The 25,605-nt window shown below is 43.2% G+C and overlaps 2 protein-coding genes and 1 non-coding gene across 5 annotated transcripts; 2 read left to right on the top strand and 1 right to left on the bottom strand.

Annotated features, from left to right (window-relative positions):
- Window positions 1-2,379: 2,379 nt before the first annotated feature.
- Window positions 2,380-2,529, bottom strand: LOC117054612. The gene has a single exon (XR_004427522.1). It is a non-coding gene; the product is annotated as a U12 minor spliceosomal RNA (small nuclear RNA).
- Window positions 2,530-2,846: 317 nt separating this feature from the next.
- POLDIP3 (DNA polymerase delta interacting protein 3) lies at window positions 2,847-16,099 on the top strand. Of its 3 annotated transcripts, none has more exons than XM_033161751.1 (9): window positions 2,847-3,002; window positions 5,038-5,410; window positions 5,734-5,811; window positions 7,315-7,410; window positions 9,143-9,325; window positions 9,745-9,822; window positions 12,712-12,841; window positions 13,492-13,558; window positions 14,082-16,099. In XM_033161751.1, the coding sequence occupies exons 1-9, from the start codon at window positions 2,938-2,940 to the stop codon at window positions 14,254-14,256; spliced, it is 1,245 nt and encodes a 414-aa protein (XP_033017642.1). In that variant the 5' UTR covers window positions 2,847-2,937; the 3' UTR covers window positions 14,257-16,099. The 3 variants fall into 3 exon arrangements, with proteins under 3 accessions (XP_033017642.1, XP_033017640.1, XP_033017641.1); XM_033161749.1 differs by having other exon boundaries at window positions 2,851-3,002; window positions 5,737-5,811; XM_033161750.1 differs by having other exon boundaries at window positions 2,851-3,002; window positions 13,492-13,572; window positions 14,082-14,223.
- A 1,751-nt stretch (window positions 16,100-17,850) lies between these two features.
- On the top strand, window positions 17,851-25,551 carry RRP7A (ribosomal RNA processing 7 homolog A). The gene is made up of 7 exons (XM_033162726.1): window positions 17,851-17,941; window positions 19,083-19,225; window positions 20,862-20,987; window positions 21,603-21,726; window positions 23,143-23,240; window positions 24,178-24,376; window positions 24,936-25,551. The coding sequence occupies exons 1-7, from the start codon at window positions 17,878-17,880 to the stop codon at window positions 25,019-25,021; spliced, it is 840 nt and encodes a 279-aa protein (XP_033018617.1). The 5' UTR covers window positions 17,851-17,877; the 3' UTR covers window positions 25,022-25,551.
- Window positions 25,552-25,605: the final 54 nt, after the last annotated feature.

The raw sequence follows: 25,605 nt of genomic DNA, 5'->3' as shown, positions 1-25,605 counted from the left end.
CAATTTTGTCCCGTGAAGTAGCTGTGTGTTTCCCTGCTCCTTCCTCACAACTAAACTGCTTGTTGCTAATGCTTTCTATCAGGTAAATTGTATCTGGAACCTGCATGGTGATAGATTGTTTTTTACCTGGATGGTAACACTGTGTTTGAAGTACACAGTTGTAATAATATATCCCTTTTATGAAACAGACTATCTGCATTTTGCGGAACAGCAACATTCTGTTGCTTTTACAATGACAGCTTCCACTTGGAAAGGTTAATATGTTTATAGAATTTGCTGTTAGCATGCCCACACAGACTTGCTCCAGTCTAGTCACTGCTCAAAAAATTATTTATTGCTGAAGATGTGATTGGATGAATATATTTGGTACTCCACCTATAAATGTGTACATGGCCTTCATTTGTGTTTACAAATAAACAAGAGTTGGAGTTGGAGTTTCAACTGGCACTGTTTCCCTTAGATTATTGAGAGAAGCTATATAATTTAATATATAGCTTTTCATTTAAATATAAGAACATATAACTAAAGTAACTTGTCCAGTACTACATTTTTATTAAGTTTCATATGCAGTGAGTACATAGTACACAGTCAATACGTTTACTTACGTATTGTCAATTGAAGTAGTCTCTCCAGAGAGAGTCTTGTGTCGAGAGTGGAATAAAAGTGTATTCTGGGAAAGAAAGGAAGTCAAGTCTCACCAAAAGTGTCCATTCTTGAAGTGCTTTTAACCCTTCTGTGATGAGTAAGGCATTCTGATAAAGCCACACTCCAAATATTTAACCAGAAGTCAATGGCAATTTCTGTAGAATGTTTCCAAATACTTAATCTCTGCATTTAAGGCTATTTGAATTTGGGACTAATAATATGTTGAGAGCTGAATTGGGTGATGGGGTTGGTGTGTAATTTTAGAAATAATGTGAAGCATCTTTTCCCCAAAGAAGTCTACGAACATGCAGCTCCACCTTGCTTGAAAATGTGAGCCTCTCTCTCTCTCTGCAGCCTTTCCAGCATAGGGGAGAGATACCGATTTAGGTTTTGGTGAGAGAGTCCAGTGCCAGCAAAAGGTAATTTTGAGAGAAGCCACCTACAGATGAGCAGAGATTACTCATAGGGATGGGTTGTGCCAAACTGATTGCCATTTATGATCTGCAACTATAATCCCTAAATTTCCCCTCTACTGTCTGCAGGCCTCCTGTATCTCCTGTGTATTGTTCTAAAAGAATGCATTAAAGATTTGGCTCCTTTTATATCATTTTGATTTGTTACAGAGAGACTCAAATAATGTAAGGGAACAAAGCCCACCCCGTGTTCCAAATACCTTGCAAAGGTTCAGAATTGATTAGATTGAAGCCAGGTTAACTGGGCATCATCTGGCTTCTCTATTAGCTCATTATTAGATGTTACTTTACCTCTAGCAAGAAGATCTCTCATCTGATAGATGCGCCTCTCCAGTTTTTTTAAAAATTCTCCATATCTATCTTCCTGTCTGAAAGACAGGTTATTTTAACAGCAGAGTGAAAACAAGGAATATATGTACAAGGCTCAGGTATAATTTACCCTTCAACATTTTGTATAAATCTTATGCAATGGCTCCCAAGTACTCTCCCTCTTTCACAATTCTGTCCCAGTAAGATATTTTTAAATAGGAATGTGTGGGACGCGGGTAGCGCTGTGGTCTAAACCACTGAGCCTAGGGCTTGCCGATCGGAAGGTCGGTGGTTCGAATACCCGCAACAGGGTGAGCTCCCATTGTTCGGTCCCAGCTCCTGCCCACCTAGCAATTCAAAAGCATGTCAAAGTGCAAGTAGATAAATAGGTACCGATCCGGCAGGAAGGTTCGAAAGCACGCCAAAGTGCAGTTTGAAAGCACGTCAAAGTGCAAGTAGATAAAATGGCGTTTCTGTGCGCTGCTCTGGTTCCCCAGAAGCGGCTTAGTCATGCTGGCCACATGACCCAGAAGCTGTATGTGGATAAACGCCGACTCCCTTGGCCTATAGAGCGAGATGAGCGCACAACTCCAGAGTTTTCCGCGACTGGACCTAATGGTCAGGGGTCCCTTTACCTCTTAAACAGTTCTAAAGTTACTAAGTGTGTGTTTGAACAACATGCATGTCTTCAGCAACTATTCCTACCTATGGGCACCACAACCCAACATCCATTGATACAAAATGCAGCAGCTGTATCTTAAGCTTACTGCTTCTAATGAAAAGTACACACAGAATACAACATAATTTGTGTTTTGCATGGAGTGTACAAGAGTTAATTTCTATGATGTTGGTCTGCCATAGTATAAACAAAATAAGGTGCTACTGGAAGTAATTTATTTTATCTTAAGTAAGTTAAAGTCACTTTTCTTAAAACATTTCAGTAGGGAAGGGTCGGGCAGATCAAAGCACCCAGGCATCCCGCTAAGTAGGCGGGTCACCATAGGGACGACCTGTACCCGTTCAAAAATTCCTCTCACATTAGCAGTGAGGACCCGGGCGTCACCCCGGATCATTATTTTCCTTACTCATAAGTTTAAGGCATAAACCTTATCTCTGCAGCGAAGGCAGGTAGTTGAACGCAGCAGCTTTCCAAGTGAGGATGAGCAAAACACAGCGAAGCCATGGGACCACACCAGTCGCGAAGTACAACCTGACGTTCTCTTATCCGGGGCGCAATTCGTCAAACAAAGACAAAATCCCCCCTAACGGGTGCAAAAACAACCCCTCGCGCGGCCACCGGAGCGCATGCAAATGAGCACTCGCGCTGCGAGGGATTATGGGAATTCCTAAACCCTCGCGAAGTCCTTCGCCAGCGTCGCGAGAAAATCCACTTCCAGTGGGAAGGAGAGGTGGGAGGTTGCGGAGGGAGAGGGCGCGGCGACACCGGAAGCAGTTGGTTCTCACGTCCGGGCTTCGGTCGCAGCGACTTGTCTCGGGGCCTAGCGACAACATGGCGGACTTGTCTCTGGACGAGCTGATTCGGAAACGCGGCGTCAGTGTGAACACGAAGGGGAGGTGAGCCGTGCAAAGAGACTGGCAGGCGGAGGGCGGAGAGGCCGCCATTTCCCTGCGAGGGCTTCCCTTCCCCCCACGTCGCTGCCCAGAGGCGGGATCCGTGCTCTGCTTTGGCAGGATCCGGCTGGGGATGTGCACTCGGTGCTCCGATTGGTCCGCTCTCCTGTCAGTCATCGCCCACTGGAGCGTTCGGTTCTGCTTGGCCGTTATCGGCAGTGCAGTGTCCGAAGCCGTGTCTGTGGGTTTTGCCCCATAGACGTGGGTCTGCGTGGAGAGGGTGCAGCACCCTCCTTCCGCAGGTCACTCGGCGCCTTTATTGTACTGATTCTGGCGCTTTTTCCCTGAGGGCGGCCCAAAACATTTTGTGTATTCTAAGTGGGGCATCTTGTGTGCTGAGATGGGACAGTATTTGTTTCGAGGTGACAAACTATGCGCTATGGCATACAACCAGTAACTGATTGTTGAGACTTTTGGGGTGGCTTTGTGCATTGGGCCACCCCTGCTTCTTCGCCTTGTGCAGCATACAAAATTATTGGCCTTTGCTTTTCATACTGCCAATGTTTCTGTTCCTTAACTCTTCTCTTTTTTGCTACTTTTACACTTCCTTTGACATGCAAGGCGATCTACAGCTTCTATAAACCATTGTTCTATTATAAGATTGAGCCGTTTCTGAAGAGGATGGTCTGTTGTGCCTTCGGTTGAATTCACTGCTGGATAACACAAGTTAAATCCACAAAATAGAGGGCATGCTTTAGCATGGGAAATGTTGCTTAAGTAACATTGCAGAGAAATATGTCTCATTGCAGAGCATTTAGATAAATAACTTGACATCTTTGCTTACCTGCAGGGAAGAGGTCACATCTTTATAATGTTGCTGCCAAAGGCCACCATTAGATTTTTAGCTAGCTCTGCTAAAGCTAAAAAGAAAAAAAAAATCAAATCAGACTTCCACACTCCCAAGGGAACAGGCGGCACTCACCTTTTGTTCTGATTCTTAGACAATGTCCACCAGTTTGAGTGAAAACACAGAAGCAAAAAACCAGCCAACATGTTCTTTTAAAATATAGTTAAGAATTAATTCTGATTTGCCCCTTTTCCCTCCTATAAAAGCATGTTTTCCATTTCCTATCAGGATGTTCTATTGTAATTGAAATGTTGCTTGGTAAGCTGACTAGATTTCAGTTACATCTCTTAAATTCCCTGTTATGTGTATGTGTATATTCAACCCTGTATCCCATTTCAACCCATTTTAACAATATTCCATCATTTTGGTGTAGTACATGCATTCTTCACAAACACAGATCTATGGTTGAAATGTGAATTTCAAATTTTGAAAGCTATGAGGGGCAAGCAATTCTATCTCTTACATATTAGTTGTTTTCCAAAGGAATGTATGTATATTAGATTATCCTTGTCAGTCAACTTGTATAATAACATAGGATTCCATTGTTGGCATTTCAGACGTCTTAGTGTCTTCCCTTTTCTGTCACCAGCTCCAGCCTTCTCTTGCAGTTCAGATTTTAAAATCTCTGAACCTTCAATTTGGCCTCTTCTGTCACTTGGTGGAACTGTTGTGTTAGATCATAGAATCGTAGAACTATAAAGTTGGAAGGGACCTCAAGGGTCATCTTGTCCAACTCCCTGCAATGCAGGAACCTCAGCTGGATCGTAAATGACAGGTGGCCATCCAACCTCTGTTTAAAAACCTCCAAGGAAGGAGGGTCCACCATCTCTCGTGGGAGTCTGTTTAGTCGGAATCCATGTTTACTCGGAACTTGAATTCATTGGTTTGGGTGCTAGCCTCCGGAGCAGGAGAAAACTGCTCCAGCCCTTTAAATATGGAAGATGGCTATCTTATCTGCTCTCAGACTCCTCTTTACCAGGCTAAACATACTCAATACCCTCAATCATTCCTCATAAGGCTTGATTTCTGGACCCTTTATCATCCTGGTCACCCTCCTCTGCACACAATGCAGCTTAACTTCTTAAAATGCAGCAGTTTGTTTGCTTTTAACACCTGACATTTCTGTTCCAGGCTGAACACAAGGCCATTATTTGGTGGTAGACCTCGAATTGGAGTTCAACAAACTTTTCTAAGCAGATCTGCCCCAAGTGTTGGTTTTCAGAGGACATTTGATGCACGACAGAAGATTGGCCTTACTGATGCCCGACACAAAATTGGCGTGAAAGATGCCCGGGAGAAACTGCTTCAGAAAGATGCCAGGTTTAAAATCCAAGGGAAAGTGCAAGACGCCCGGGAAATGCTGAATTCCCGAAAGCAGCAAGTGACCAAAGTTGTTGATGCCAGAGAGAAGATCAGTCTGAAAAGGAGCGCTCCTAGTGCAGCCATTGTGAAAGCTGCTGTGGAAACAGTTGCCCCTGCCATGAAGATCACAAAAACAATTCAAGTAGGTTATAGTCAGTATCTCTGCAGTCTATTGTTGTCTCTCCAGCACTGTTCTATGTTTTGGCAGCTCCTGGAGCACTAGTTGCATGTATTTCAAGGGAAACAGTTGGGGAAAGCATTAATGCAGCATTATATCAAATGTGTAATACAGAAAACGAAATCTATGAATCTGAGTTCTGAAATTCTGCTTTGTTTCATAATCTGATAATTAAAAGTAGAGATCTTAGTTCTTCCTTTAAGCTTTGAGTATGGCATCATGTTAAAACAAGGGATTTCACTGAAATCTTTAGATGTTAATGATGTGTCTTTCTCTCCCCATCACAGCAGAAGGCTGCAACTCCATTGCTCACTCATCCTGCATGCATGAAGGTCAACATTGTGAACAATCACACAAACAAACAGGTGCGTGCCATTCGGTAACAGAGTGGAGTTGTGTTTAATATTTATTTCATTTATTTCAGTTGCTTCCAGTGAAACACCCTGAAGTGATTTTATGTTTGATTTCAGAGATTGGCATTATAAATTAATTTAAAAGTTTTGCTTGCCTTATGTAATATGTTCACAGCCTACAGGCTGAGAATGTTATTTGCATCCATTCATGCAACTCACAGGTTCCCATATGTATAGTATCTTGCAGTGACAATTCACAAAGTGAATTTGCGGTGCCTTTGGATCTTACCCCTACATTCTTGTACTCGCTTACTACAATCCTTTCAGTACTTAGGAAATAGCATTTTTAACTTCTGATCTCTATGTCTACCTATTTTGATGTTATTGGCCAATCTTGTATTATCACAGTACACCTGCACAGGAAAGAAATCCTGTTTGCTCTGTATGCCCCTGGCTAATCTTTCATGTTACAAAGTTGTTGGGCAGATTAATGCTTAGAGGGATTGAGGAGACTCTGGGCCAAACTGAAAATTATGGCAAATGTGTGTCTGCATGTAATGTAATTTTTTTAAAAAAAATGCTAATTGCCACTAATTGGGAGGGATGCAGATTGTGATGGGTGGGGTATTTAACCCATCCCACACTGTGATCTTAAGGAAATTCCCGCTTTTGAAGCTGCTGTTTACATTGGGAGTAAGGTTCCACTGACTCCTGTGGGAACTTTCTGCACAATGCAAATTGTAGCAGGGGAGGGAATTTCACTTCAGATGATGACAGGGAGGAAAAGGTTACATTCCTCCCACATGGCACAATCCTGATCCTCACCCACATCTGCACATGGATATTTGCATTTTAGAAATTGTGCATGTTAAATGCAAAGGTGCATTTAATATCATGTTTAGATTGAGTCTTCAAATTTGAGTTGAATTGAACAGCCTGAGGTTCCTGTATTACAGGGGGTTGAACCAGGGATGCCCAATCAGTAGATCGTGATCTACTGGTAGATCCCCAGCTGATCCTGGTAGATCATGGGACCCTTATTGTGTACAAAAAGTTATGGGGGGGAAAGCTAAAAAAACTGTGCAATCCTCCCCCCAAAAAAGCTCAACAACTCTGGGCACTTCTCTCCTAAAAAAAAGCTCAACAATTTTGGGCAATCCACCCACCCTATGCACACTCCTCCCTCCCTCCAATGACAATGACAGTTTTTTAATACTGGGAGTAGATCACAGTCTCTTGGGAGTTGGATATGCCTGATCCCTTCCAAATTTACAGTTCTATGAATGCTACTTAAGAGTCCTTTTTATTTTCACGTCCTGGTATTATGATGCAGCAAATCAGAGTGGCTACATACATGTATTTGCTGGGGCATATATTCAGAAAAACCTATTAGTAAACATGTATAGAACTGTTTAAGTGTATCAGTCTAGAATATCTGTTTTACATCAGCAACCAGAAACCTCAAATCAACCACTTGCCTTTATGTGTTACTTGGGTTTGTTTGTTTGTTTTTAGTCCCCGTATGATGTAGAAGATGATGAAGAAACTGTATCTCCCCTTCCTAATAAGCAAATGAAGATCACTGCCACAAACAGCTTTCTGCACAGTGCGGTAAGGGTCTGTCTCATTAGCTTCTCCACTCCCTCTACTTCCCAGTGGACATGTACTTTGGTTGTTTTGCATGTGCTCTGTGCTTGTATTGCCTGGACTTGCTGGTTCCAGGTTTATGGTATTCTTGCATTCTTTTACCCTAGAGCAGGACAGCAGATTGCTGGCCCCTGGGCCAAATGTGTCCTATAACAGATTCCCATCCAACCCATGCCCCATAAAGTGAGCTGTTGTGGAGGAATAGATCTCTGTTTGCATCCCAGCAGTCTGCTCTGTTTCTGTGCAAGGTGCAGAGAAACAAAAGAGATGGGAAGTTAGGGAGGAAAGGGGTTTCTTTGTCCACTGCCAATAGTGGCCCTTGTCCACTTTCCCCCATGGAAATGGGGCTCTTTAGAGCTCCAGCATCCCCCAAGCTACTGCTTGCACCTGTACCAAACAGAGTGGCAATAGCCTGCACTACTGGCAAAAACAAACTTGCTCATTCTCCTGCTCTTGGGTATGCAGTTAGTCTTTCTTCTCTTTGCTCAGGCAAACGAGTAACTGAAACTGTGTTGTGTCATTTGACTTTTTCTAATCAGAACAACTCATCCATACTAATCATTTTCAAAGCGTTTCATGGCAGAGTGTTCTGTAGGCTAAATGCATTGCCTGTCTTACATAGGGACTTTATTTTATAAAAGAAAGATAAATAATATTTTATTTACACTATCTGTAGTCAGGCTGATCATGTGCCCTTACTCTTGTCCTAAGCTAAACCTCCAAAAGTCCCTAGGCAATGGAACTGTGCCACTGGGATTAATAGGAATACTCTGGTTGAAATAGAACCTGGATTGCTGCCTAAATTTGATATTCTGGATTTAGGTGTTTGTTTGTTTTTTAAAAAACAACTTTGAAATGGACAACTAAAATGGTGTGCAGCAATCCAGAATGGATTTATGCTGTGACGTTAAGGGGTATGGTATTCCGATTTTATTTATGAGTAAAGTACCAAATAAAGATGACACTTCCAGCACATTATCTCACATTTTACCAAGATAGTAGTGACTACCTTAAAACTCTGGGTGGTTTCTGCCGTTTTTAGACCCTAGGGACCTAGTTTTTGAAAGATTCTTTCAAAGTTCTTTAGCTTATGTCCACTTACTTGAAGTAAAATCCATTGAATGCGGTGAGACTTCTTTCTAGATAAACATGCATAAATACTCTGTTAGTTCATCCTTCTCGTCTTAAACATTTCTTGCATACGTTATGATTTTACTACATCACAGTTTCTCTTCTTCTCCAGACAATTAATAAAAGCTTCGTTAAGGGTCTTAGTACAGATCCTTATTTTCCCAAACTAACAACCTGATTAGTTTGACCTGATTGATCAAAAGTAGTTGTGCAATGATAAGGTGGGATGGGGGGAGTTTTCCTAACTTGTAAAATAGTTAAAAGTTAATAATGGAATGTACTGTCTTTACACAAAATATGAAATCTGTTTTCAATACTTGATAATTCAAGTATTTCTAACATGCAACAATTAACCAGTGTGCACAAATACTAAAAGGAATTTTTGAATGCATTAGCTGACTTCAGGGGCTGAATAGTCTTCTCTACGTCACATTGGCTTTGTTTCTAAGGTTAAATGTTTATGGAATGGGAAATCTTGCTGGGTAGCTGCTGCTTAGAGGAGGAGGAATTAGTTCTGCTTCTGGCATTTGCAGTATTCAGGGATTTTGGTTCTCCATTTACGTAGGCTGGACTCAGTGGCAACAAGTTCTCTCTGTCAAAGACAGTCCCCCTCACGAAAGTTGTGCAGAATGATACCTATACGGCCCCCACAGCTCCACCATCCCCCATCCGGACAAAGGCCCTGACAAACATGTCCCGAACCTTGGTGACCAAGGAAGAACCCCCCAAAGAGCCACCACCAGTTGAGGTGAGTCAAGGAAACAAATATCTTTTTGTGGCCACTACAGCTTCCTATTCTGGATTTTAATAACAAGTAGAAGAACAAACCCTGTTCGAATACAGCTGAATGGAAAAAATTCTTTCCTTCTTCCAGAGAAAACGGTGGAATTAGACATGGTAACTTGAAGAACTGGTAGAATCTGAAACCCATCTGCTTCTCATGCTTGCTGTGCAGACATTTGTCATATATGATTTCTTGTTGAAATATTCTCAGAGGTTAACAGAATCTACCAAAAACAGTAGAAATTAAATTCTGAAGGCTTGATTTTGCTGAATCTTATCCTTGTCTTTTCCCCCACTTCCTCAAAGCCCTGTTTACTTTGATCTATCTCCCTGCCCCCCATGCCAGACTGTATGCATGTGACGCATTTGTCTGTTTTTTGGCAGCCGGCCTTCAGCCCATTAGAAGGTACTAAGATGACTGTGAATAATCTGCACCCTCGAGTCACTGAAGAGGATATTGTTGTGAGTACTGTATATTGTTGAAATCAGGGATTTGCTTGTGTCCTGTATCCGTTTTCTACCCAATGTTTATAAAGTACAATAGGATATGTGCTTTCTTGGGAGAACCTGGAGAATCTTAGGTGGTAGCAGTAAGGAGCTAGGTAGATGTCTGCAAAAGCTCCAAGACGCCTAAATATCTTCAGAAAAATTAATTGACTTCAGAGCAATCTAACGACTTTGAGGCGAGCCACTCCTGTGTGTTTCAGAATTGCTCTCCTGAATGAAGTCCTAGCAGGCTCCATTGTGTTCTTCACACAGTAGGAAAGTTTCCAAAGTTTGTGAAATCCAGAACAGTTTGCAGGCAGTGCTCTGACGGCAGGTTTACTGTCACATTCCCTCTGACTTTTGGTGTGGGGGAAATGATCCCAGTTAGCTTTAGTTAAACTGGATGTTCCATTGCTCTACATCAGGCATGTCCAACTCCCAAAAGACTGCAATCCACTCCCAGACTGCAATCCACTGGCAGTGATCTACCCATTGTCATTGGAGGGAGGAGGAGTGTGTGTTGCCCAGAGTTGTTGAACTTTTTTTTTAGGAGAGAAGTGGGGGGGGGGGAGGATTGCACAGAGTTTTTGAGCTTTTTGTATGATGTCAGCTGAGTGACATATGGTTGTGGCCCAGGAAGAACAGCAGAGCAGACCAAATATGGGAGGCTGAGTGGACCTATCTTACGAAGTGTGCATGCACACAAAAGCTCATACCAATAACAAACTTAGTTGGTCTCTAAGGTGCTACTGTAAGGAATTTTTTTATTTTGTTTCAACTATGGCAGACCAACACGGCTACCTACCTGTAACTAAAGCTTTCCCCCCGTAACTTTTTGTACATGATAAGGATCCCGCGATCTACCAGGATCAGCTGGGAATCTACCAGTAGATCACGATCTACTGGTTGGACATCCTTGCTCTACATGTAGTTTTCTGAGGATATACGGGACGTTAGGAATGCAAGGACTTCTTCATGTAATGCATGAGAAACTTTAGGCATTCACTCTCACAAGATGTGATTATTAGATCATGTGGCTTTTAAAAAGGAGCAGACATAGAATAGAAATAGAAATACTTTATTGTCACTGTACCACATGTTTACATTGAGATTAAATGAGCCCCCCCCCAAATCTCTCAGTCCTTGTTACACTCTATGTGCTGTCATACAACCACCGACCCCGAACGTCAGCTGCAATGTTGCTGTCTTCCACTCAGCAGCCTCATGGCCCACAGGTAGAAACTGTTCTTTAACCTGTTGGTTCGGCTTATCATGCTACATCTCCTGCCCAAGGGCAGGAGATTAAAAAGGTGCTGGCCAGGGTGTGAGTCATCCCTGAGAATGTTCCTTGCTCTTCTGAGGCAATGGTCTTCTGTGATAACATCTAGCGGACTCAGGGGACAGCCCATGATGTCTTGTGCTGTCTTCACCACCCTCTGTAGGGACTTTCTGTCCATGGCTGTCAAACCAGCGTACCACACCGTGATACATTATGAAAGAACACTTTCTATTGTGGACCAATAGAAGGAAAACATTAGTTGTTGTCTAACATTGTTCTTTCGCAAGACCCTAAAGAAATGAAGTCTCTGTTGGGCCTTCCTGACCACCTAGGCTGTATTGACATTCCAAAAAATTCTTCACTAAGATGGACTCCCAGGAATTTAAAGGAAGAGACTTTCTCCACACACACACACACACACACACACACACACCCGCCCGATGTACAACAGGGCTAGTTCTCCTCTCTTCCTCTGAAAGTCCAACACCATCTCCTTTTTCTTGCCAATGTTTAGGTGCAGATTGTTCTCTGAACACCATGTGGTTACCTTTTCAACCTCCCCCCTGTATGCAGATTCGTCTCCACCTGTAATTAAACCCATTATGGTGGTGTCATCAGTAAACTTAATAATTGCAGTAGATGGGTCGGATGAAATGCAATCATATGTGTACAACGAATACAGGTATGGACTTAGCATGCATCCCTGTGGAGTGCCAGTGCTGAGCTTCAGGGAGGTAGATGTAACAGGCCCGATCCTCACTGTTTGTGTCCGGTCTCTCAGAAAGTCTTTAATCCAATCACAGATGTTAGAAGAAAGGTCCAGGTCTCTTAACTTTCCATATCTGTGGGATGTGGCTCTAATTGTGGATAGCTACATTGAACCTCAATTTATACTATCTTTTGGGTAATAAAGTACCTTCATACTCTGATTCTATTACCTAACACATGGATTATTGTGGGGTGGGAGTGAGGGAGGGACCTCTGGCCCGCAGACTTAACTAGGTCCACTCAGCCTCCCATATTTGTTCTGTTCTGCTGTTCTTCCTGGGCCACAACTACATATCACTCAGCTGATACCATACAAACAAAGCACCTGCTGCAAAGGAATAATCAGGAGCCTTGGAGTGTGTTCCCTATGTTCCTTTGCAAGTGTTGTTTGTGTTCTACACTGTTCAGATTGGGTGCTGAATGCAAGCCATACTGCTTTCACCAGGGTCAGAGCCACCTGACAAATGACATCAGATGATTGACAAGAGAGAAGCCTGGGTTATTGGTCAATAGTAGCAGATGGAGAGTCAGCCACAATTTGAACTGGTCCTGTGGCCAAAAAGTTGTTTCCCATCCCTGACCTATATCTATCTGACTGTTGTTGGAAACAGAAGGCTGGACTGAGTGTTCCTCTGTGTGCTCCAGCAAGGCAACTTCTGTGTTCTTAATGTGTGATAGTTCAAATATCAGAGTTGGCAGCTGTGGCCTTGACTTCCACACTAAATTCCACACTAACAAGAAATGCTTACAATCGCTGATACAGTAGCAAAGATGGGCTAAGTTAAATAAAGCTATACTGTACTTTGCTCTTTCCTCAGGAGTTGTTCTGTGTATGTGGTGCCCTAAAGCGAGCCCGTTTAGTGCACCCCGGAATGGCTGAGGTGGTGTTTGTGAAAAAGGAAGATGCCATTACTGCGTATAAGAAATACAACAACAGATGCTTGGATGGTGAGTGTGAACCTCATGCAGAACACAGAAATGTTTTACTTCCCTGAAGGTCTCAGATGGTACTTCTTCTGTGTGTAAGAAGTCAGGAAATGTATCAATTAATTATTAATGACTGCCATGAGGGGCTGAGCAGTTCTTAGACTATTATTGTATCAGGTGTTTAGAAGACACGAAATTTGCTCATATTGGAGTGAGAGAGATATTGCAGGCACATAGATGATAACTTGCCCCTACACCAACTTGATATACAGCAATACCAAATTTGTGAGAATTAATGCTATTGAGAAACTGCAGAGACTTTGCTGTTTCAGAGTTTGTGTAAGTAGTTAGGGTATTGACATGAGGAGGGATATTGGTTCATTTTGTCCTTATTTTTATTATGTATTTTGTGTTTTTATCTTGTATTTCTTTGCTGTGACTGCTTTGAGCTTTGCAGATGCAGGGCAGTATACAAATTTAATTAATAAAAATAATGTATCTCAGAATAGAGAAGCTTAGGCTCAAACTGTGTATAATGGTGGCAAATCTGTGGATTCAAATCCAGGGATCTTGTTTAATGAGCAGAATGGATGCACAGTGAAAGAACCTATACCACTTTCCTAAGGTTTAATGCTTGTTTTTGTTTTTTTGTTTTTGTTCTTTTCCATCAGGCCAGCCGATGAAATGCAACCTTCATATGAATGGGAATATCATCACATCAGACCAACCTATCTTGCTGTATGTGCATATGGGTTTATGTTCATAAAACTGTGGTGTAACATTTTTGCTCCTTCACAAGGTGCCATATAATTTTTGTACCCAAGCAAAATACCAAACAAGAGTTTGTTCATATTCAGATTAAAGCTTCTTTACTAATTTTCCTATATATCCAGCACTGCTGTTCAGATTATCATCTGTATGAACAGTTGTTCTTTCATTCAAAATATGGCAGTAGGCTTCTCCCAGCCTGTAATTGCTTGCTTAATAATCAGAACAGTTTTGATTCAGCAGTGTAAATTGATCTGCATTTCACCATTTAACAATTACTGATGGTGGAGCTCCCTGGGGTTCTCTGTTTTCTTCTTCTTTTCCCTTTCCATGACTTTTTATACCTTAATCTGAAATCCTGAAAAGTACACTTGGCTTAAGCTAGCTATCCAGGCAATGGATGTTAATTGCTGAAAAGAGTAAGCTCTGCTGCTTGACTTGACACTTGTTCTGTTGTGAGGCTAAATAGTGTATCTCTTGTTGTTCTCCCTAGTCGATTGAGTGACACCCCCTCAGTGAAGAAGGAAGGTGAACCACGTCGGACAAGTGTAGGAACCGCCTCAAATCCACCAGCTGAAGTGGATCCTGACACCATTTTAAAAGCACTCTTCAAATCCTCAGGGACCTCCGCCTCTGTGCAACCTACAGAGTTCAAAATCAAACTTTGAGGAGTGGCAGGCAAGGAATGGACTGGAAAACTTGTTGAGCGTGGGAAATAGGGAGACAAGTGTGGGAACACAACCGATGTTGTGTTTGACCATGCTGAAACCTTTGTTTTTCTACAATTGCTACCTTCCTGTACAGTAGTGTTCTCCCTAATGTATGTGTTCTGTTTTCATAGTTGGAGTTTTTGTCCACATATTTCTAATGGAATAATCTTCCCTCCCTCCAGTGATATATCACCAAGCTTAGAACATTTAACTCTTTTTTTCTTTGTTTCAACCACCCTACCTGTATCCAGCCAGTGAAAAGTGCAGCTAGCAAAGGATGTGAGTAGCATCTGTTTGGCACTTGCACCCTTTGAGTGAGAGATGAAAGTCCTTTTTGCTTTTTACTGATGATGGACTGCATTTCCTTTTCAATTCAACTCTCTCTGTGGCGGAGGCCAGGATTTGGTAGCGGTTTTATCTGTTATGAAATTGTAAAATTAGTGAAGGAGAAGCAGCAGCAAATGTTCTCTTCGTTCAGCAGCTGATGAAAGGGACTGTGAAGGCAATGCAAATAGGTATAGGCACAGGAACATAGCACGTCTTACACTTCATCATCTTCCTTTGTCGTCGTAATAATCTGCTAGTGCACTGAGAGAAAGAAGCATGTGCCCTGGCATTGGTGTACTCTTCAGTCCAGGAAGTCTCACAGATGCTCTCTTTGTGAGAATGCATGGGCTTTCTTTCACTTTGTATCATTTACATTGTGTTTTTACTATGAAATTATGTATTGGGCAAGAAGAAAGTGTTTCTGGCTTCAGCAATCACTTCTCATGCCTGATGCCTTAGAAGCACTGCAGTGAATATTGGTCCTCATTCGTTCAGTCCTGACAGATTCTGATGCACCACTATGTTTTATAGCACCTACACCTTTCTTGGAAGTTAATGACACCCAAATAAACTCCAGTGATAAACCCCTAGGAACTATTTCTACAGGGCATCTGTTTTTACCCTAAACTACCTTATCCCCGAGTGTAATAGTCAGGAAAAAGTCCAGCCTCCTGCTCTCTTGGAATTGTCAGTTCAGTACTCTGTTCGGGCATGACTGCTGCTACTGTACAGCACTGTTGTTTATTTTTCTGCACTGGGAAATGGTGGGTGTCTCGTAGTTCATATAGAGGAGAATCTACCTATCGGTTTGGCATAGAACAGGGATAGCAGGAAAATGAGTTGCCTATAGCAAAGCAAGGATGATTTGTTTTTTGGCCATGCTGAATTTCCTCTGACATGCCAGTCTTTGCTAAGACAAAAACATACTTCCTTTTTTTAGCAACCCATTTAGTCCAGTGAAAATGGAAAACTGACAAGGGTTAGGAATTAATTGCATTGGTTTTATACTAAATAAACATGCAGATACTTGTATGGGGGCTTGCATTTTATACTTCCAGCTACAAGATGAGAGCATTGCTGTTTATCTGTGCTAAAACCCTGCAGTGTAATATATCTGCTTTCTTCCATTGTAGAACCTGGTGCTCAGTAGATTCTACATTCCTTTTGCTCTTTGTTCTGTACAGTTTCTTAGTTTCATTTAGCAGTTACACACGTTATGTCACACAATAAACCTTCACAACATGGAAGGCATTTGCTTCCCAATGGGTTGTTTTAAATCTGAATTACTAATTTAGGACCGATCATAAGTTCACCCTTACTGGGGTGATGTGCTTATGAACAACAAATGATATTTTGTGTAGAACTGCTGTTCCCTGTACCTGTGTTTCATTAGCAGTTGGTTACAGGGGAAGGGAAGGTTGGGGCTGGAGGACATTATGTATTATGTTTCTGAATAAACGTTTGTTATACAGAACCTGTATTTTGCCCTGCCTTCTTGGGTTGCAAGGAAATTACTGATTAGTCAATAGAGTCCTGTTGGTTTTTCACTTTTGGGAGTGCCTGCCAGCAGAATCAAATAATAAAGCTTTCTGTGCATTGTGTCTTTTAAGGCTGCTGCTGGGGGCTGCCATGTTTGAATTCTCTCCCATGGAGATGGGAGGGGAGAAGACCCAATTTCCTGACATGCTATTCTTTATGTGCAGAAAGATTTTTTTGTACGGAATGTTTTAGAGGTCATGAGAGAATATCAGTAAATAAGAAAATAAGAATATCAGTAAATGAGAATATCAGTAAAGAAGAAAGCAGGATTATGTGGCATAAAAATAATATGCTATTTTGTCTTCTATGGAGCTGTTTTGTTTGACTATAGACTTCTATAGCATTTTGACAGGTTTGTCATGTCCTCACTCATCTCTGTTAAAAGAAGAAATGAAATAGAAAAGCATTAAAAAACAGACATGTTACAAGGCTGTTTTGATCTAATAAAAAGACTTGTAAAGGTTTAAACATAGTGGTTCTGAGCATAGCAAAGGGACAAACTGAATGACAATATGATTTACCATCTATATTTTTAGCTGGTAAGATTTCTCATTACTCATTAAGATAGCTGTAGAGATTTCACCACCACCACTTCGTATGTTTTAAGTTCAGCTGTACTACTTGGGAGAGTATGTGAGGAAGCCAAGGTTTAATTCAGAGGTTCCCAAACTGGTCTGTGGACCAGCAGTGGCCTTTGATCTTTGTTCAAGTGGCCTTTGGCATGTCCGCATTAAGTTTTAATTGTATGCTATTGCTTATATTTTAAAGGGACAAGGGTGGCGCTGTGAGTTAAACCACAGAGCCTAGGGCTTGCTGATCAGAAGGTCAGCGGTGCGAATCCCCACGATGGGTTGAGCTCCCGTTGCTCAGCCCCAGCTCCTGCCCACCTAGCAGTTTGAAAGCACGTCAAAGTGCAAGTAGATAAATAGGTAGTGCTCCGGCGGGAAGGTAAACTGTTTACGTGCACTGCTCTGGTTCGCCAGAAGCTACTTTGTCATGCTAGCCACATGACCCAGAAGCTGTACGCCGGCTCCCTCAGCCAGTAACGCAAGATGAGCACTGCAACCCAAGAGTCGGACACGACTGGACCTAATGGTCAGGGGTCCCTTTACCTTTATTGCTTATATTGCACTGCAGTTTGGATGCAAAGTGCGATGCAATAAAATACAAATGAAGCAAAAACAACAACAACACAATTTAAAAGTATATAGCATCTAGCAAAGCACACTTAACATCAGGCAGAAAAAACCATTAAATTGCCAAGACCCTCAGCGATTTTCATGGCGGGGGGCGGGGAGCCACTGGCTTAATTTGAATCTGAGCTCGGGTTTGGCGCCTGTTCCCTGGGCGCAGCTGTGACCACCGAGCAAAACGCGAGGATGCGCGTGAATCTAAACTCGGCTCCATCATACCGATGGAGCTCCTGCGCACGCGCACTTGAGAGAAAACCCCGCTGAACCCAGCATGCTTTGCTTCCCAGCAAGCTGGCATAGGATTGCGCTGGAGCTGGAAGGGCCGCGCTAAATCGAAGAACGATTTAGAGAGTTGAGGTTGTGGCTATTTTTCATAGCACCCAGACCCACCCCCCGGGAATTAGGACTATCTCCTTCATGCCGCCCACACTGGAAACCCTGAAGAACTACTCCTCCCAGAAACCTTTGCGGCTGTCCGTCTTGGGCTACCAGATGACGTCACTTCCCCCCGTCCGCTAAGATGGCGCCGTCCGAGAGGGCGCGTGGGAAGGGTTCCGAGCCGGCTGCTCCCCTCGGCTATGCGGGTGAGCAAACGGAGGGGAGCGGGGTCGCCGGCATAGCGGTTCCTCCGGGGCCGCGGGGGGGGGCCGCTAGGGGGTGGGCTCGCCACCTTTCAAGGTGTCTCCATGGCTCTTCTCTGGACTTGCAGGGCGACCTCCGGGCTCGCTCTCCGTGCTGCCGGTCTCCTGGCGTCTCCCAGGGCTGCAGCCGCCCTGCCTTCCGCAAGGAAAACCGCACTCGCCATAGCTCAGGCGTTTCTGCAAGATTTTTGCCACTAAGGCACGAATCTCGGTGAGGCGGCGACGCAGAATTATGTACAGTATTCGAAGAGCATTATTGGGGTGTGGGGGTGTGTGTTTGTGCCTCCTATGGGGAGCTCCGTATAGAGAAATTCGGATAAATTATGGAGAGAAATTCGACACTTTATTATTGGATCTGTGACTAGGCAACAGGTTCTCACACCACTGTCCCCAACTCCCCCCCAAAAGTAGCGTTAAACAAGAGTGTTTGTTCTTTCTAACTCGCTTCACGTGGAGGTGTGTGTTTTTTAATAGTTTTTGAATGTTTTAAAGCACAACCATACTGCATGCAAGTTGATAGGCCAGGACGTTTCTGCACAGGTAGCTGAGCTTTGGATTTGATTGGGGGGGGTAGGGTCAGGATCTGGAAGAGAAATGGCGTTTTGCTGCAAAATGAGTGGTGCTTTGTATGTGGGATTTTGGGTTGGGCAAACCCAACTGCCCCATCTTTGGTCTCCCAGGCCCTAGTCCAACACTCCACACCATGGGGTGGATTGCATGTTTTTTTTTTTTACTATGAAAGATGCATTTGGGTGAGGGAAGCTGAATCCTCTTTCTGAACTGTGCTCCATTGCTTCAGGCACTTTTGTGCCAGTACAGCTCCAATGTCTGGAGTGAACAAATTTGAAGAAGAAAAAGACTGAAGTGATGCAGCACAGTGACATAAGGTGAAGGAAGAGGGCTTAGCTGCAGTCACCCACACTCACTGTTACTTTGCCCCCATTCACTTGTAGACACACCAATAAACAAACATTTCTAAACGACATTGGCTGGGTAACATGATTAGTGTCTGCAGGCTGTTGTCTTTGATGTATCCAAGTGTCCTCCAGGTTAATAGTTATTTGCTCCACAATTTTCCTTTTAGCTGTTCCAGTTAAGTTCTCTGAAGAGCATCATTTCCCTCACTACCTCTATGTAAAGGAGCACAAAGTCAGGGAGGACACAGATGTGAAGAGACCTCAAAACCGCACTCTTTTTGTCTTGAATGTTCCCCCATATTGTACAAAGGTGAGTTTATTGGGGGGAAGGGAAGGGCCCCGGTGACCTGTAAACTTGGGACAGCCAATAAGACAACAAATATTGATATTTAATTCGGAGAGCTGCGGAGAAAATGTAGAAGAGAGAGAATGGTGAATCTGTGTGTTCTTCTGGCTTGGATAACATGTTTGCTATTTTTAAAAAGCATATCTCAAAAATAGTAGACATACACAGCTCATAGGTTTTGGGAAGACTAATCACTGGCTATTGGATTGCATTTGAGTTATCTATCAATGCAAAAAATTACCAGGGACAGCTGCATTATCCTAGTTGTCGGGTGTTCTTAAAATATAGGCTATATGAGTATCTGCATAGGAGATTGTAGTTACTGGCCTGCAACTGGTTGTTAGATGTAGATGACTAGGTAGGGTATGACTGAAGAAGCTGCCTCATACCTAGTCAGACCATTTGTTCTATCTAACTCAGAAATTGTCTGCTAGGTAGCTCAAGAGTTTCAGATAGGACATTCCCATCCATACCCAGAGATGCCAATAGCTAGAGACCAATGGGATGAAAAGGAGGCAGAAGTTAAAGCTTATGTAAAAGAGTTAGAATTGCTTTGAAGAGGATAGTTAGGTTAGGATATTAGAACTCTTATTAACTATTCTGTACTTATGCTGGATATTATGTTCTATAATAAATATATGTTGAGATATACTAACTGTATAAGCCACCCAAACACAGATAGTTAAATCTCTGTTAGTATATATCACCCAACATATCTTGTGTGGATATGCTCAATTAAGCATGCAGATGTGGCTTGGGGAACCTTTGGCTCTCCTGATATTGTTGGACTACAACTCCCCTCATCCCATGCTGGTGGGGATTGATGGGAGTTGGAGTCCAACATCTGGAGCATCAAATTTTCCCCAGCCTTGGTGTAGAGCAGGGTTTCCCAAACTTGGGTCTCCAGCTGTTTTTGGACTACAACTCTTATCATTCCTAGCTTGCAGGACCAGTGGTCACAGATGATGGGAATTGTACTCCAAAAACAGCTGGAGAAACCCTGGTGTAGAGGAATAGTCTTCCTGCTCTCTACGACGCAGTAGGTGGTGGCAGCTTGAGGGAGACTCTGCAGACCAGGCATAGGCAAACTCGGCCCTCCACATGTTTTGGGACTACAACTCCCATCATCCCTAGCAGGAGTGATGGGAGTTGTAGTCCCAAAACATCTGGAGGGCCGATTTTGCCTATGCCTGCTGCAGAATAACTGTGAGTTAATTACCAAGTGACCTTCAGGGACCAGTGCCTTGTAGAAGAACCCTGGAATGTGAATTAATGTTTAATTAATATGTGAATGTGAATCAACAAGATTGGTAACCCTTCCTAGCTTCCTGTTCCTCAATTATTACTACTTTTGCCATGGGAAAGAGAAGTTAGCAAGCCCAAGTCCTTAAAGGAAAGGGGCAGAACAGGGCATACTGTTGAGGGCATTAAAAGGTGGGGGCGGTTTTCAACCAGGAAATGCCAAAGTATCAAGTACAGATATTAGAGAGGTACTGGTAACTAGCCCGTGAGAGGGAAAATAATGGGGATGATTTCAGGTTTCAGGAAATGACCCTCTTATAGCCATGAATTGTTCTGAATTTCATTTTGTTGCTTGAAGGAATGTTTGTCCAGGCTGTTCTCGGGCTGCTGTCCTGTACGCTCCGTGGAGATGTGTGACAAGCCAAGTCTGGGAGAAAAGAAAGAAATGCCCAAGACGAAGTTTTTCAACACAGAAGCGCTTCAGGTAAACCTTGAACCCTTGAGCAAGGGTGGAATTTGGAAAGGTGGGTGGGAATGTAGCATTTTGGGGGTGGGGGGAAGCACTCTTAAGAAAAGGACCAGAGCTAATGCTTGACTCCCTGTTACAGCAGCTTGGACTTCATTCCCTGCAAGTTCAGCCAGCCTTGCAATTTGATGCCTGCCTGTGTGTCAGGCAAAAAGGCTGCTACTTTAACAATACCGAACTGCACTGTGGAGTTTGAACATACCCTCTCCCCTTTCCCAAGCAATATAATGGGGAAAAGGCTTTCATCAAGGAAAGCAGGCAGTGCACATGGCATTTGTTTCGTGGGTGCGTGTTCAGCTCTGGAGGCTGTGCACGGCCCTCTTTGCCTCTTCCATGTTTAAAAACCCAGCAGCACACATTCAGCTGGACCCAGAGCTGAACCTCAGAGGCAGCATGTATGGCTGGCTCTCTTTTTTCATGTAAAAAGAGATGAGGGAAGGGAGTGGGGAGAGCAACAGGGATGTGTTTTCCCCTTTGAGTGGGTGTTTCAGTGGCTGGCTAAACCTCTCATTCTTTGGATTGTATGTCAGTGAAAATAACCCAGTCCATAATCATGGGCTTCTTGCTTTGTAGGGGTTCAAGGTTGCTTATGTTGTGTTCAAGAGTCCTGCTGGGGTGCAGGCTGCCAAGTCCTTGTCAACAAAAGACCCCTTGGTGATATCTTCCAAAAAGCACCCTGTGCAAACGGGCATTCACAGTAAGTTAACCACAAATGCCTAGAAATTCCCTCTTTCTTCCTGGGCTGGCCTTCAGGTGTGTAAGGATTTAGTTTGTGGCTGGTGGAGAAATTTGAGTGTTGTACAGGCTGGGCAGACCAGGCTTCAACTCCCCATATGGCCATGACGCTCACTTGGCAAATTTCTCTCTCAGCCTAACAATCCTCATAAGAGCTGCTGTGCAAGATTTGGGATAAGTGTAGGGTGGGGAAGAGCTACCCTGAGCTCCTTCATGAAAGAATTGGACAGAAATAGAATACTGATATACCAGCCAGTGTACACCATACTGGCTGTAAGTTTCAACAATGTATGTGCATGTGTGTTCGCACACTATTCGTACAACACTTATGTAGGCCACACACACTCACCTCACTAGACATGCAGTCACTCAGCACTTAACACAGAGAAAGAGAGAGAAGAAAGCAAGCATTTCCAGCCCTCTCCAATCCATCACTGGAGTGAAGGTGAGGGAAATGCCTGCTACTCTTAAAGAGCAGGCAGAGGATTTTATCCATGATTTCAGCACAGTGGTGCTTGGCTCTAAGCTCACAGATAAACAATCCCTCTGCCTGTTCTTTAGAGAGGATTCTCTCTCTCCATCTCAGATTGCTCTCTGAGGATCAAGCGGAGGACTTTATCTATCACCAGATCAGTAGACCAAGAGCAGGTGCTGGTGGATCACTTCCTGCAGCTTGCCAGGCTAGATCTGGGCCGCAGGTTAGCCCCCGTTTTATAGCATTGTTAAGGACAGCACTTCCTGTGAAGCACATTAAGGTAGCAGCAGCATGTCCCAACTTAAATGTATGGGCATGGAAGGAATCTCCTTTTCCAGAGTCCAGGGGCAACCTCAGAGTATAGGGGAAACTGGGCCTTGTTATAACAATAGGATTGATTTCAATAGGCCTTTGGCCAATTAATATCCTACAGCCTTTTAAATGTATCTGTGGGAAGGAGGGGTATTGTTTTGTTGTTTTGGTTTTACTACTTGTGTTTTATCTTTTATTCTGTGAACTGCCCTGGGATCTCTTGATGTAGGGTGGAATATAAATTATGTAAATAAATAGCCAAGTAGCAAGTGGTTTGTGCAGTGGTATTTGGTATTTCTTAACTGTAGGTGCCTCTAGTAGGAACTGTCAGTCACCTGCCAGCAAACCACTGCTCATTGACCTGAGAGAACAGGGTTTGCCATCACAGATAGGCATTCAAGTCCAGCATGCTGTCATTCTTACAAGTAGTAGTAATTGAAGTTTGATCTTGTTGTCCCCCACTGTTGAGTCCCTGGTTTCAATTGTATTAAGAGGGCCTCTAAAGTTTCCAAAATTGTGTTTTCTTCTTTTGGTGTCTTGAACACTTTTTGCACTGAAAACTGATTTATTATTTTTTTGTTTTTATCTCAGAATGGATTGCTAGATATGCAGCTTCAGTTGTGGATCCTGCTGAGCTCAAGACAGAAGTGGATGCTTTCATGCAGGCCTATGACAAGAAGGTTGCAAAGGTATGCATTACTGAAAATGTAATGGTATTAGCAAAGCATGCCCTTCCCTTGAAGGGTCCTTTGGATTCATCCTCAACTGTCTGGGTTATGATTAGCATTAGCATTGACTGGGTAGAGACTCAGTGTGATGTAGTGATTAGAGTGCTGGACTAGGACATGGAAGACTAGAGTTTACATACTCAGCCATGAAGCTCACCTGGTGTCTTGGGCCACTCATCAGCTGATGAGCAGGGATTAAATCCTGCTGACTTGGCTGCGTGATCCTGTTCCATGTTGGGAACAGGGTGTGCAGCCAATGCAGGAGTCAGCCCTGTTCTCCACCAGTGATGTCAGCTGATGGGTGGGCATGCTTTGAAGGAAATGACCTTGTGACCCACTGGTGGGCCAAGATTTGTCTGTTGGCTGGAGGTTCCCCACCTCTGGGGTGAATCTAGAATTGAAATGTTGAATGGATCACATTGTCTATATTTCCAGGTTACTGATAACACAATCCTGCTTTCTTCAGAAAGCCCTTTTCACATGGCAAAAGGCTTCGCACTGGGCTCTTTTGCTCAGGGGCTGTGAAATTGGGCAGGGCACCTTCTGAATTATAAACAGCATTTCTGAGCTCGGGTAGGTCTGGGTGATGTATTGATACATTGTCCAAAACTGGATTGAAGTCCGTATTTTGATATTGGGTTTCATAGTTATTGACCTGGCAATATATTGCAAGTCTGTGTGTGTGTGTGTGTGTGTGTGTGTGTAAAAATCACAATGAGGGGAAAACAGTGAAGCTAGCCAATGCCTTAATAGTCATCCTTATTTCAGACATTGTGATATATTGGTATATAGTGATGTTTAGCTGGTGATATATTGCCCAGCCTTACCCAGGAGGAAGCTGTGAGCTTAAAGCAGCCTCTCCTGATCAGACGTGAGCTTGCTCTTTTTATTGATGCAGGAAGAAGCCAAAGCTGAGAAGGAAGATGGCATCCCGGATGAGGAAGGGTGGGTGAAGGTGACAAGGAAAGGTCGAAGGCCTGGGCTCCCACGGACAGAGGCAGCCAACTTGCGGGCGCTGGAGAGGGAGAAGCGCAAAAGGGCACGCAAGGAGCTGCTCAATTTCTATGCTTGGCAGCATCGTGAGACCAAGAGGGAACGTGAGTCATATCCTCTTCATCTGCTTTCTCAATTCTGTGGAATATTTGATGCAAGAGAATGTCATCTAATTTGAATAGCATACCGTATTTACGTGAATCTAATGCGCAACTCAATTTTCAAAATCTTGAAACCAAAAAAGTATTTGCTGGCACCATTAAATCTTAACACACACCCTAATTTTTGTGATGTACTTTGGCCAAAAAGTGTGCATTACATTCGAGTAAATATGGTAATGGTATTCTTTGCCAGCTTGAATGTTGGTGAAAATGTAAGAACATCTGGAAGGAGCATAGTTGGCTGTTTACTGAACAGTTGTTTTGTGGAAGGGCAGATTTTTAGCTTCCAGCATTCTTCTGAGTGCTTTTATTTCAACAGTAGCATGTTCTCATTACTATGCTTGCTCAGCAGATGTCTGCAAACTTCGCCATTTTTAGGTATCAAACCATCCCAGAACTTGAACAGTGGGGAAAGTTAACTCAAATATGCTAGAGGAGCTTTTTCCTGCTGTGACACTGGTTCTTTCTCTGCCTCATCCAGCCTCTCCTTTTTGTTTTTCAGACATAGCTCAACTGAGGAGGAAGTTTGAAGAAGACAAGCAGAAAATTGCTCTCTTACGGGCGCAGCGGAAGTTTCGGCCCTACTGAGTTGCAGATCTACAGCTATTCTGAAAAGAAAGCCACAGTAAGAAGTTCATTGCTGGGATAATTTTGACTTTTTCTCCTTTCCCCTCTAATATCGCCTGGAGTGTGATGGATGCAGCAGACAGATGAGGGTTTGGAAATTAAATCATCTTGTTTGCTCTGACGCTGTAACAATGACAGTTCATAAGCTGCCTTCTTCCTCTGTGAGGAATTCTAAGGCTGCTGTTCAAATGAAGCAGACATGTAAATATTTGTTTTTATATTTGTGATATACATCAGGTTTCTTGTTCTCGTCATCTTCACCAATACACGACTTCTATGTAGGTATTTTTACTGAACAATTTGTGTGCCACACAACCGTCAAAGAACAGCTGCTTTTCTAGCTTGTACAACCCCATAAGAACCTTGGAAAAGCAGACCTGTCAGAGGCTTATTTTGTGAAGCCAAAAAGAACATCTCAGTAAAATTTCTCCTCCTCTATTAGTCCCCTCAACCTGTATCACCAAACAATAAATTCTTTTGCGAGATCGAAACTGTTCAGAGCATGGGTCGATAAACTAAGGCCTGCAGGCTGAATCAGGGCCAAT

The sequence above is a fragment of the Lacerta agilis genome, chromosome 10 (assembly GCF_009819535.1).
Source record: "Lacerta agilis isolate rLacAgi1 chromosome 10, rLacAgi1.pri, whole genome shotgun sequence".
Taxonomy (NCBI): Eukaryota; Metazoa; Chordata; class Lepidosauria; order Squamata; family Lacertidae; genus Lacerta; species Lacerta agilis.
The sequence above is the reverse complement of the archived record's forward strand: the minus strand, read 5'-3'. Positions and strand labels throughout refer to the sequence as shown.

Coding starts and splice junctions, on each gene's coding strand:
- POLDIP3 (XM_033161751.1), top strand. CDS start 2,938: ATGGCGGACTTGTCTCTGGACGAGCTGATTCGGAAACGCGGCGTCAGT. Junction 9,823..12,711: donor TCACTGAAGAGGATATTGTT/GTGAGTACTGTA, acceptor CTCTTTCCTCAG/GAGTTGTTCTGTGTATGTGG. Junction 12,842..13,491: donor CAACAACAGATGCTTGGATG/GTGAGTGTGAAC, acceptor CTTTTCCATCAG/GCCAGCCGATGAAATGCAAC.
- RRP7A (XM_033162726.1), top strand. CDS start 17,878: ATGGCGCCGTCCGAGAGGGCGCGTGGGAAGGGTTCCGAGCCGGCTGCT. Junction 19,226..20,861: donor TTCCCCCATATTGTACAAAG/GTGAGTTTATTG, acceptor TGTTGCTTGAAG/GAATGTTTGTCCAGGCTGTT. Junction 20,988..21,602: donor TCAACACAGAAGCGCTTCAG/GTAAACCTTGAA, acceptor CTTGCTTTGTAG/GGGTTCAAGGTTGCTTATGT.